Source organism: Pagrus pagrus (assembly GCF_965226575.1).
Source record: "Pagrus pagrus genome assembly, chromosome: 11".
In the NCBI taxonomy this organism is placed as follows: Eukaryota; Metazoa; Chordata; class Actinopteri; order Spariformes; family Sparidae; genus Pagrus; species Pagrus pagrus.
The window spans coordinates 11,036,101-11,048,378 of NC_140195.1; the positions used below are offsets into that span (position 1 = coordinate 11,036,101).

The 12,278-nt window shown below is 41.3% G+C and overlaps 1 protein-coding gene across 2 annotated transcripts in view; it reads right to left on the reverse strand.

Moving 5' to 3' along the window:
- Positions 1-12,278, reverse strand: part of LOC311264785 (cadherin-4-like) — a 245,464-nt gene that overhangs the window by 120,759 nt on the left and 112,427 nt on the right. For both annotated transcript variants that reach the window (XM_084365887.1, XM_084365886.1), the window contains one exon: positions 10,581-10,604. In XM_084365887.1, the coding sequence (XP_084222013.1) occupies positions 10,581-10,604 (24 nt within the window). The remainder of the gene's footprint in view (positions 1-10,580; positions 10,605-12,278) is intronic.

A 12,278-nucleotide genomic window follows, 5' to 3' on the forward strand; every position in this document is an offset into this window, starting at 1 on the left:
GACACAGACAGAGACCACTCCCTATCTTTCATTGCTCAGCTGGGAATTACACTGCGGAGGACGGGGAATTGCTAAAAGCTATGTAAACATACTGCACACCCAGCAACTCCCAATCGTCTCAATATCACAAACAGACCTTGAAAAAGTACATGAAAGACAAGCGAGGAAAAACTGGCAGAGGGTAAACGAGAGGGAAAGTCAATGTGCAAATTATATCGGAAAAAGAAGAGTAAGAATGAACTACACAGTGGGAGCGTGATCCTCTTTAGCATTTAAACTACCTGCGTTTACTGACTGAGAGCTCGAGTCTCCCATATGTCTGATGTGAGCAGTAACAAAGCTGACGGAGAAGATCAATCCACAAAACTCAACACATCCCAGAACCAGCTGTCATTCTAATTGCCTCCCTCTACTGTTACTTTTAGCATCAGTTCCATGCTTATGCTGCACCAGGTTATACTGGTTATGGGTCTGCAAAAGATTCTACTTCATCTAATGAGCAGTGGATTTCCATATAGAGAACAAGCATTTTTTATTCTTCTGTAGTGGCTGCAGACCCCTCTGTATGTGGAGTTAAGTTGTGTACAGCATTTGTGCCATCATGGGACTGTGCCAATTTGGGTTCTTAATGGGCTAAGCAGTGTTTACTTTTCAAAGACTTCCACATGAATTATTGATGGCTGCGAGCTGATTTGTGCTTGGAATTAGCCTGGAATAATCCATCTGGGCCTACCTTGCTTCCCAGGTGTCATTTCTCTCTCCTGGGTAAAAAGGCTGACTGGAAATGCACGTAGCTTTCTTACAGTGATTTGTTATCCTGATTTCTGCCGAGTGTAAAATGGGTGCTTGATGTGGACAAAAAAACAGCGGGCAGGCCCTTAACGGGTCTCACTGGAACCACGAGACATGCATGGACAATATCAAATGAATAAATTAACAAATGTTTCCTATTTAAATCTGGAGCGAAGAACTTTTACATATAAATGAACATTAGTTCAATTTAAGCCCTTGCTAAATGAGATCACTCAATACTGATTAAGCCTTTGACTGCCAGATAAATCTCTCTGTATTTCAGTATACTGGTAACTACATAATCTGGTGTCTGTGGCAACATTTCAGCACTGGCTCACCAGTAGTGACGTGTATTACAGTGTACGTCTACGTCGGCTGATAGGGTGAGCAAACGTAGTGACAGAGTAAGCTACAGCAACTAGGTGTAAGGCAGAAAACCTAATATGCGTCCAGCTCTTTCACTGCAGGAGAGAGTACTAAAGTTCCCCAATGCAGGTTTAATTAATCCTTGATTTGAGCTGACACAGTTGACTAATCATTTACAAATATTTTCTATCATTTGCCACCATGTAATCCAATCTGGGCATCAGGGGAGCATAGCAACATTCCCAAAGAGTTCCAGTGATCACCCTAATCATCCACTGCTGCCACCTTTACCCCTTTTGTAACTCATTACAATCTAATTTAATGTATGATACCTTTTTCATCTCTTTATAAATATTCAACCCTTTATGTCATTATCCCTGCAATGCATCAAGTTACCCTCCTACTGTCACTTATGCAATGTTTATTCGCTGTTGTTGCCTTATCTTACCCCTAAAATGGTCTCCAATGGAAAAGGCCTCTTTGTTTGGATCAGAAGAAACCCGGACAATTCCAAGATGTTTTCCTGAATACCTTACGGAGCAAATACACCTCAAAATGTGATACTTCATCATGCCCTTGTTTGCTCATTTCTCTCTGTCTTCCTCTCTAACAGAACTAAATCTTATTACATGAGCCCAAAGGGCAGAGAGTGCTAAAGTAATGATTTGTCTGTGCATTGGCTTGTACTGTAAAACATACACTCAACAGTATGTACTGAGAATGTTTGACTGGTAAAAATATTAGGAAAGTTATCAGAGGAAGTCTGAAAACTGCTGAAGAAGAGCTGAAGGAAGGCACGACTTCTACATTTGAGAATTTCTTCCCACTGCGCTCATGTGCGTGATGCCAATTTGTCCAGACCCCGATTCATTTTCTTGGCCCTCTTTGGTGTCAGAAAACGAATAGGCTTTGCATCTGAAGTTTGGTAATAAACTCTTGGATTAGGTCCATCCCTCGGACAGAAATGAACCAGTCTGAGGAAAGAATAAAGAGACGACTCCTCAGCAGTCTGTCAGAGGCAACTGGCTCCGCTTTCTTTCCTGTTTGTGTATTTTTTAACCATTTCAACTTATTTATTTTTGGCTTGAGAATACCCATCTGCCATTACTGTGGTGACATGCCTTTGAGAAGTTGATGAGGTTTGAGAGCACAGCACTGTAGAAGGAAAAAGCCTGCTTAATTAGTGTGACTGTGGAGTCGGGAGATGTATTTATCTCATTATGGGTGTTTGAATGAATATTAACATGTTCTCGCTCAGAAATTTATAGCTGTTGCTAAATGTAAAAATTAGAAATCGAAAAAGTGTGAAATAAAAGGGCAGAACTATTTAAAAAGATAATGTGAAATCTTATGTTTCTAATTGTTGCTGATGAATGTGGCTCTGACTTTTTAGCAAGTGACAGAGGTGTGAGGAGTTTCATATTTCACTGGTGTGTATTGAACGAGACACACCATGAATCTCAGCAGCTTTTTCTCAGGTTTCTCAGGTGTCGTTGTACTGAGCAGAGATTGATGTACTCTGTCTTCGACTCCCTGTCTGTCCCTCTCTGTCTGTATTTCTCCGTTTCACCCTGCTGGGCTAATCCAAGCTGGCCAAATCCCTCTGCCGAGCAGGCCTGCATAGGAGCTGTCCTGCTGGGTGCAATATGCCACCCGCTTCCCTGGCAATGCCAGCCCCATAGGGCTTCAAGCCCACTGTGGTGTCTTGTCAGTAAACAGACAAAGATGTATGAATCATCTAAGTGACTCGGAGCAGGTAGTCCTGTGACAATAACATGTTGTTGAATCACAACAAAGAGTTATTTGCTCCATGGGATTACTGCAACCATGCTCTAATCTTCCAGATACCTGCAGCACACCATCAGATACAGACTGATGCACCTTTTAAATGGAACCACTGTACCAAAAACAGAACAGTTATGATAAGCTGCAGTCCACCTCTATACAGTCACTTACACTTACCCTGTATGGATGGCCCGAAAACCCCATCCACCAGTGCAGTCAGTGTTGCACCCTACTGAGCAGACCAGAGAATATCAAATTAAGTTCATCCGTCAAGGGAACAAGCTGTTCTTATATCTAATTGGCAGTTGAGGCTTAAGAACAGGATTCTATAAGAGAGAGTGGTGATCAGTTTACTTCCGTCTCCATTCTTTTTGTTAAACTTGTCTCTGCTTTTATCTGCTCTCTGTCTTTTCCTGAGAAATGTTTTAATGCCCAGACAGCCTTAATGAGTCTAAGATGTGGGTCTGCTGAGGCTCTCTTTGTGTGGTTTTGTCTTTATCTTTATCTCTGGCTAACACTCAATTGGACATGTCGCAGGGTTTAGCCTGGCAACAAAACGCATTATCAGCCTCTTGTGAGCAATAACTAAGAACCTTTCACATTGTTACAGAAAAAAAGCGACGTTCTGCTTCATGCACAGGTGGCACTTCATCATTAACGCCTTTTTTCACCAATCCTGTCGCAGAGGTTTCTAGTGTGCTTGTTGAGAGGTCCAGCGAGAGCCTACAGTGTCTTCTGTTGGCATTTAAATCCCATATACGCTAGACCTCACTAGTTGGCCTGAGGGAGACAATATAGGCAATATCATGTCTATATTGACCTCTCTCTCCTCTCTACACAGCTGAATTAAAAAAAATAAAAATTAAAGGTCAAAGTAATCATGGTTCTTGTCGCAAGGATCCAGGGAAGCGTGAGGAGGAGGCAGCTAGAAACAAAGCATGTTTGCACATACTCATCCAGTCGTCACTGCTACATAGGGAGCCCGAAAGCAACTACTGTTACTGACGCACATATGGCAGGATTGGAGAGGCAGCTCAGAAAAATCTGAGAGTAGGTTGATGGCAGTTCAAATACATTCAGTTACATTAAATTCACAGTGTTTATCTCATACTATTGGTTGGCCAAAACATAATTTTGATCATTTCGGATCAATATATGAAGGTAGTTTTGAAATGTTCACACTTGAGTTAAATGGACAGTTAAACAATTCATCTTTTAGGGCGTGGCTACCTTGTGATTGAAAAGTCACAACTGCAGCGACCTGTGGTGTTCCAGTGTTGTGAGTCAAAGCCATCCCTCACTTCTCCCTAGCTCCGCCCTCTCCTCCAAATATGGTCAATTCTGGTGCTTGATTTTCTACCTCTGATTGGCCGGCTCGTTGCTTGGTAAGGGGAGATGCAGAGCCCCTGATGGACTTTTTTTTAAGCAATGGCTGCAGCTGCAAATACTACCAGCCCAGTACTACATATCAATCAAGAATAAATCCTGTATTAAGTATGAACTGCCAAACATAGTACTTCTGTCTTTCTGTATTGATATAAATTGTCCCCTTAGAAATTCCTGGAACTATCTGTTTAAACTTCTGTTGTCGCAACTCTCTCTACTCACGGGCTCTGGGGAGATGGTTAAAAATGTCATGATCAGAGCCAATCACTTGCAGAGAAGGGAAGAGTCTTCGCACAATTCAGATGGGGGAAAAAACATGACGGCGAAATTGAGGCTTCAAAACTTCAACCAAAGGGTGAAGTCACGGTGGCTATGCTCAGTCTCTTTTATACAGTCATCCTCTGGGGACCAAGAATGGAATGTCTGTATAAAACTGCATGCCCCTTCATATAGTACAAATACAGTATAAATCATAAAGTGTGAAGTGTGTGAAAACACATATTTGTATTCCTTTCTATAACAACACATTAATGACAATTTATTTCAACTGTTACATTGAGCGTAGACAGCAGGGAAAATGTATGAATCAAACAAAAGCACCACCTGCATCCCCATATGAAAGCTATGTGATCAACGGCATTCAGATTTGCACTGCTATGAACGCAGATGTCTGCAAATAATTACGATTACTTCAGCTGATTATTATTATTATTAAGTCATCACAAGAACGTGAAGGACATTACACCACAAAAAATACAATCTATTTTAATTATTTTGTTTTCTTCTATTTTTTGATTTACTGTCACCCAATTAAGTCAGCAAACAAAGAAATAAAACAATAATTTAAGTATAAAAAAATATATCTATTAAGTCTTATTTTTAAAAAGGTTTCTGACACAATTAAAAAGAAAATTGTTTTCAAGATAATGAATTAGTCTTATCCTGCCTTGACATAAAGTATACTTATCAAAGTTGTGAAGGTTAAGGCCATTATCTTTCATCAAGTCAAAGTAACAGATCCTACCCTTTTCATAAATGCCACCGTTTGAAACAAATGCAGTGATTAATTAATAATGACTTATGCAGCTGCTCTGATCTTCTTATATGAACAAATGTGTATACCCTCTAAAATTAGCCCAGTCTTATGGACCACTTGTTACGCAAGTCCTTGCTAGGAATAATATCAACATAGGAAACTGAAAATGTGTCTGACTGAAGAGTCATAGCTACTACATACTATCACAATGTACTACAACTTCAACATGATTATGGTTGTAAAATGTTACATTACCTGAAATGAGGCTACAACCACTAATTGTGAATATCACTATTATATTTAACTTATACCATCGCAACCACTTCAACAGATATCACAACAGCTACCAATTAGAGTTGAAACAGTATATTATGTCATGATACACTGCATTGTAAGGATGTGGAATAAAGTTGAAAAATAATTGGAACTCACTTGTTAAAAGTGAGGGTAAAGTGTGAATTTTATTTTTTTTAAGTCTGCAATGTTCTCCAATGATTTGTTGCTTAAGTGGGGTGTGTGGGTGCTACTGTGAGCTGTGGTGAGATCTTTTTCAGCTATAATTCCATAACAGTAAGTCTAAAAAACGAAGCCAGCTAAATTGGATGAGATTTTCAACTCGTTAAGAACTTAAGAGGTTAAGAGTTTGGTTTTGCAATGCAACTTCCACCTCCACATGATCAAAAAAGCATGATGAGGTTGTAACTGCATTAGTTTTTTCATGAGCCAAAACAAAGTCTCTCACGCATCATAATTTACACCCTAGCTTGTAGTTAATTTCAGGTTTATAATGGTATGCTGAAACAACAGTGCAAACTCATCACACTCTGATGTGGCTACGGTGTCAGAAAGGCTTTTTGGAGCTGGATTTACGAGGCTGTTAATAGCTGAGAAGATCACATGAGGATTACTGCATTGTGATTATGACTTACCAATTTTGAGAACATTCAAATGCTGTGTTAAATAATGATGTGCTCATTTATGTGGCCAAAATAAACCAGTGGTCTAGTTTTTGCATGCAACTTTTCTGTTTTTAGCTTCAACATATTCTTTATTCTTACTGGGATGTGTTTTTTTGTCAGTCTGTTCTGTCAGAAGAATCCTTTTTCTAATTATTAAAGTTACCAAAACATCACGAGAGGAGGTTGAAAGTAAATTGTGCCCTAAAAATTCTCAGCAGTCTCAGGCTGAAGATAACATTCTTCACCGATGATTAGTTCAAAGATACACACACATTTGTATATAACTCAACTCATTACATTATGAGACATAATTTGTTAAATCCAAAGTGGACGTTTTGCTGATAGTGTAGGACATTGGTGTATTTCAACTTCTTGGATGTTAAGTAAGTTTTTCCTTGTAAAACTATAGTTTCAAGTAGTTCCCACAAGTATTTTAAGTGGGCTTTTCATACCAAGTGAAACATGAGAGCCTGGGAGCAGCAGCCACACATTGGCAAGAAATGCACATACATTTCATTCAAATCCTGTGTCTTAAGATTCCTCAACATGGAGCTAAAGAGGTACTTTCACTTGAGGGAGAAATTACTGGTGTGAGGACAGAATATGTTTCCAATTTAGCAGTGGCAGGAAGATATTGAAAAAAATGTAATAAGGCATAGATCTGGAGATTTAGAGATTTAGAGAAGCTGGAGAAAAAGAAACAGACAGATAAGTTGTGAAGAGTGTAGTTTCCTAGATAGAAGCTGACAGGTAAATTAGCATGTGTGGCTAATGGGGCAAAAAGTGCCTAGCCTTCGTAGGCACCCTTTCACTCTGACAAACAGGCAGCTTGTTGACCCAAACATTGCCTCTGTCACTCCATTTCTCCATTTTAACATTTAAACACAGAAACAAACACCCCCCACTTTGACACTGACACACTTACTGACATACTAACAAAACATGCCCCAGCGCAGGCACACATTAAGATGCCACGCATGTGCAAAGAGCAGAATAACTTAATCTAATAGAATTTTTGAAAGAGTCAGACACGAATCTTGAAATGTTCAAAGGTTTTAAGATGTTGGCTTTTTGAATTTTCTTCCATCATGCTTTCTTAGCAGAATTTAGAAGCAGTGAAAAATCATGGATCACAGTGCATCTTGAATAGAGCGTGTGGAGTTGTTTACAATCTGCTCATCAAGGCGAGGGGTAAATCTCTCTCATGCAGCTGACTTTTTTCTCCACTTTCCTGCACATAGCAGGAATCAATAGCCAGATTGCCGTCTCTGAATCTCTCTGTCATTCGTTTTTCTTCCAATCACTTTACTGTGTATACCCTTGATGCCATGTTTGAGTCATAAATCAACACCTTCGCAAAGTGGGAGGAGTGGGAGTGTATGTGTGCACGCACATGTGAGTGTGTCTGCATAGTGAGTACGTGCACATGCATAAATATTTGCGGATCTGCATGAGAGACACCACGGTTGGGTATTACCACATATCAGTGTGCCTGTCTTCTCGTCGCGGGTGTCTGAATGTTTCATCTAATCATTAAACGCTGACAGGCTTCACAGAGTAGCGCCACTGATCCCCGTCAGAGGAATACGGGGCCTGACTTCATTAGCCCTGTTAGTACTAAGCTGCTTTACCCTCACTCACGCCTGGCTTAACCTGCACAGTGATAAATGCTGTGAGGAGAAGGAAAGATAGGCAGAGGGAAAGAGGGGTGAAACAAATGGAAAGCAGGGACAAAGGCATTTAGAGAGTGGCAAAGGTGCCAAAGTCAGGTACAGAGGATGAGGAAGTGAGAAATGGGAGTGTACAGATCGTGTGAACCTGCAGTTTCCAGAGGCACGGGAGGGGATGAAGCTCAAAGTGGTGTTTGAACTGAGAGGGATTTACAAATGCAAAAACCAGCAAAACAATCAATTAACTTGTGTTGCAATTAATCAATTACTGTGCGAGCACATTGACAGTCAAAGTGCTTAACTGAGATTCCGTGAGGCTTCTATGTGATGAAGAATTAGCATTGACCTCTGCGCACACATATGCACCAACACTCATGCACAAGCTAATTCATGCTGGTGCATACGCATCTAAGCACATAAAGATATGCACACACATCTTTGTTCTCAGCATATTTCTCTAGTACATTCATCTGGTTTCCCTCCTACCAGGACCCCCCTCCCCTCTCAACACTCAGTCTTTTTCTCCTGCCAGCAGCGGTTTTTGGCTGGCTTAAGTACGCCCACAGGCCCCTGAGGGACAGCCCATGACGGATGGCACTGCGTGTGACTCCGATTCGATTCAGCCCATTTGATAAATTTATTGCTGGCATTTTGAAAATGAAATTAGAGGGACGTCTCCCAGAGACTGTTTTTCCAGCACAGGTGCCATAAATACACTTCATTTGGCAGAGGAGAGGGAGGAGGAGAGTAAGGAGGTGGAGAGGTGTTGGATAAAGGATGTCATGGTAGGGGGGCAGATAGTGGGGATGTTCCACACAAGTAGAGAACTAAGGAATAAGGTCAAGTTATAATGAGGTCCTGTATTAATCATGATATTGGTGAGGAATAACAGTAAAGGTTATTCAACCACAGCCCTGGACTTAAATACTATGTGCTGCCCTTCAATCTAACACATGTACAGTTGCATTGTAACAGATGTAAGACCCACATCTCTCAAGTTGCATATTAATATAATTGAGACTGTGGAGAGAAAATATTGCCATCTTTCTCCATCTTTGGTGCACAGACAACACACATAAACACTTGAACATGCACACATATATGGTTTATGTACACTATCTTTGCCTCAAGGCCCCACGACTCTCTAGTACCGATGGCACTGTCACTGCTGCATAGTCAGCCATATCTCAAAGCGTATGAATGAATACAGTAGACTATTTTTCTCCACATTCGCTCAACGTGTACGGACAAGAGACAGGGGATGTTTTTGTTGATGCTATTGACTAAACAGATTTGAATTGGTCATATTGCATGGCCAAGAAAAGAAAGACAGATGCATACATGGACACACGCAAGCTAACAAAAGTGAGCATTAATTTATTGTCAGGGTTAGGTGGCCTTACTTATCTCCCTCTCATTGAGTAACGTATATGCGGCTGTGCAGGGATGATGTACGCCACACCAGCCTCTGCTCCCCTTCAACATTCATCAGAGAGTGAGGCCCGGGCAACCCACATCACTTACCTTTATAGGCCCATCTGACAACACCGTACACCACATAGTCATCACATTCACAGGCCTCACAACGGTGTGTTTGTGTGTGTGGGTGAGGGCACACAAAGTGTAAACTGTCACACAGATGTTATCTATCAATGCCGCTCGCACTATATCAACAAGCAGCTTCGATAGATCTGAGGCTCTGTATGGTGAAAAATGTTGCCATGTTCTCAGAGACACACTCCTGCTGTAAAGGTTTTTCATATACATGTTGTGCACGTTATATCAGATCCAGGTGACAATGACAATATTTTCACCTGCGTTCTGCTCCGCTCTGGTAAGAGCTTGTACAAAACAACACATAAGTTCTTATAAGCGCAGCAGGGAGTCAAAGAAAGTTTCAACAAAACCAGCAGGGAGTCCTCCTGACTGATTGTCTGCTCCAGCTTTGCAATCACAGAGCGCGACACACCCTCTGCCATTACTGTACCTCCACTATGAGGAGCAGAGGGGCTGGGACTACTCGATGCATACACCTGCAGGCTGCCGCTCGGAACAAAAACCCCCGGAGCTGTTTAGACAGTTTGACTGTGTGGCCCCATCATCTTACAAAATCAAAACAGCCTACAGGTACATTCCTACAAACATCTCCCCCTCCTACATCTCCTGCCTCTCCCTGAAGATCCACTCTGCAAAACAATCACCTCCCCCCAACCTCACATTAACATACACATGAAAGTGTGAAGGAGGCTAAACCGAACTGTGATTAGTCTTAAGATGAGACTTACAGAAAGCGGTGCATAAACACAGACTGTGGGCTGTCTGTCATTGCGGGAGAGCAGGATAATTTAGTCTAGGTGTCAGTGGGTGTGAGTGATTGACTTTGTAATCAAACAGATTGTTCTGTAACAGAAACACTAGATGACTCAATTTCAAATCAACATCAACAACACCATGAAATGTTTTTCATCTCATTAGCAAAAATTCAGAGCACAACACAAATACACACACAGAGCAACACTCGCACACATGCCACCCTTCTGAAAAACGTATGGGGATCCACAGGTGACTGATGGAGTGCCGTCTTACCTTTTTGTGATGACACAGTGGTATCTGTAGATAAAAGAGAGAAGACACACAGAGGAATGTGTTAGGAGCCGACAGGCTGCAGTATACTAGACACATAAAATGCAGGAGATGACAGCCACGGCAGTGATTTGCTGGGAGGGGAACGAGCCACCCATGAGGATAAACAGATCGGGTGGGGGGGATTGTAAACAACCAGGGGGGTCTCTTATCTCAGACCTGCGGAGGATATCCACTTCACTGTATGTACTGTATACGTATGCACGCTTAGCTTTGCCTGGATATGCAAACACACATATGGATGCATACTTTGGGGGTGCTGAGTAACACACACAAATACACACAGCAGCTTTGTTCCACTCCACAGGAGAGCCAGGTGGGGGAAAAAATCTGAGTACACACCGAAGAGGGACCTCAAGTAGAAGGATGAGAGTCTCGAGACCCCTGGAAACCCTTGATCTCTTACACAATTTACTCTGAGTGAGCTTTTCTAATAAGTAAAAATAATGCCTTTGAGGTGCAGCAAAACAGAGCAAATCAGATGCTTTCAGAAAACATTTTAGCTTCTTACTCAGAGGCCACAAGAGACGCTCCTGGCCCACAAGGCGTGCATCAAAACACGGGCTGCTTGGAGGAAAAGATGTGCTGCAATGTGTTTTTCATACAACACAGAACATTTACAAAAAAAGAGAAAGATAAGTGTGGAAAGTGTGTGTATGTGTGTGAGGGAGAAAAATACAGTAAATTTAACTTATTGTTCTCATAAAATATTTACCAGGACAGTGTTTGTGAGCTCCCAAGGTTTCATTTTTATTTAATAGACTTGTCAAACTTGCAGGGACACTCTTTTTCATAACTTTGTACTTTCAGCAGTTGAAATCCTATAGAACATTTCTCTACTGGCCACGTGCCCAAAAAGCCCAAATGGCCAGAGACATGGGAGGGGAATAATTGAATCCGGGTGGATTTGTGGTGTGCTGGGCTGAGGAACTGATAATCCAAAGCTCTGCCTAATTGCCAGAGTAAAGATGGCGCCCATTGTGGGGGTGGCGTCGGTGTTTATCAAGGCAGTGTGGCGTGGGATTGGACTGAGCATTAGGGCTTTACACACTTTTGTTTTGTGAGGTGTTACAGTGGATTTGAGCAAATATTGGCCCTCTGGTTATTACATGGTCTGATTGTCTGCTATGCGACTGTCCATAAGCTCTGCATGTCTAGCCTAATCTGAGAGGAGGCTTCAAATAATTAGTTAGTGAAGCACTCTCACAGCCTAGCGCAGTCAGCCTTATCACTAAAAGAAAATCCTTGGTCCATTTCCTTCTCACCCCAAAAGGCTTACAAACTCTCACTACTGTTAAAACCTTCGGGGTAGCCGCACAGATGATAAAATATTACCCGACATGTCACAATCACCGGCCCAAATCCTGCTCTTTTTGTAGTTGGTTTTGTAAAAGAAAGACTACAGTCAAAATCTAAGAGAGAGAAAAGGAGAGAGATGCTAACTACCTTTTTTTTTGTTTGTGGTGACAAACATACCTAAATTTAACATTTAAAATTTCAATTGATTTTGAACATTTTGGATGGATAAGGAGCATCACATAAATTGTGTCGATGTTAAACAAAATACAGGTCTTTAATAGTATTATTGTTTTTTTATAGTCACTTTCTTCATCAAAACTAACATTTTCTTTGTGCTGAACA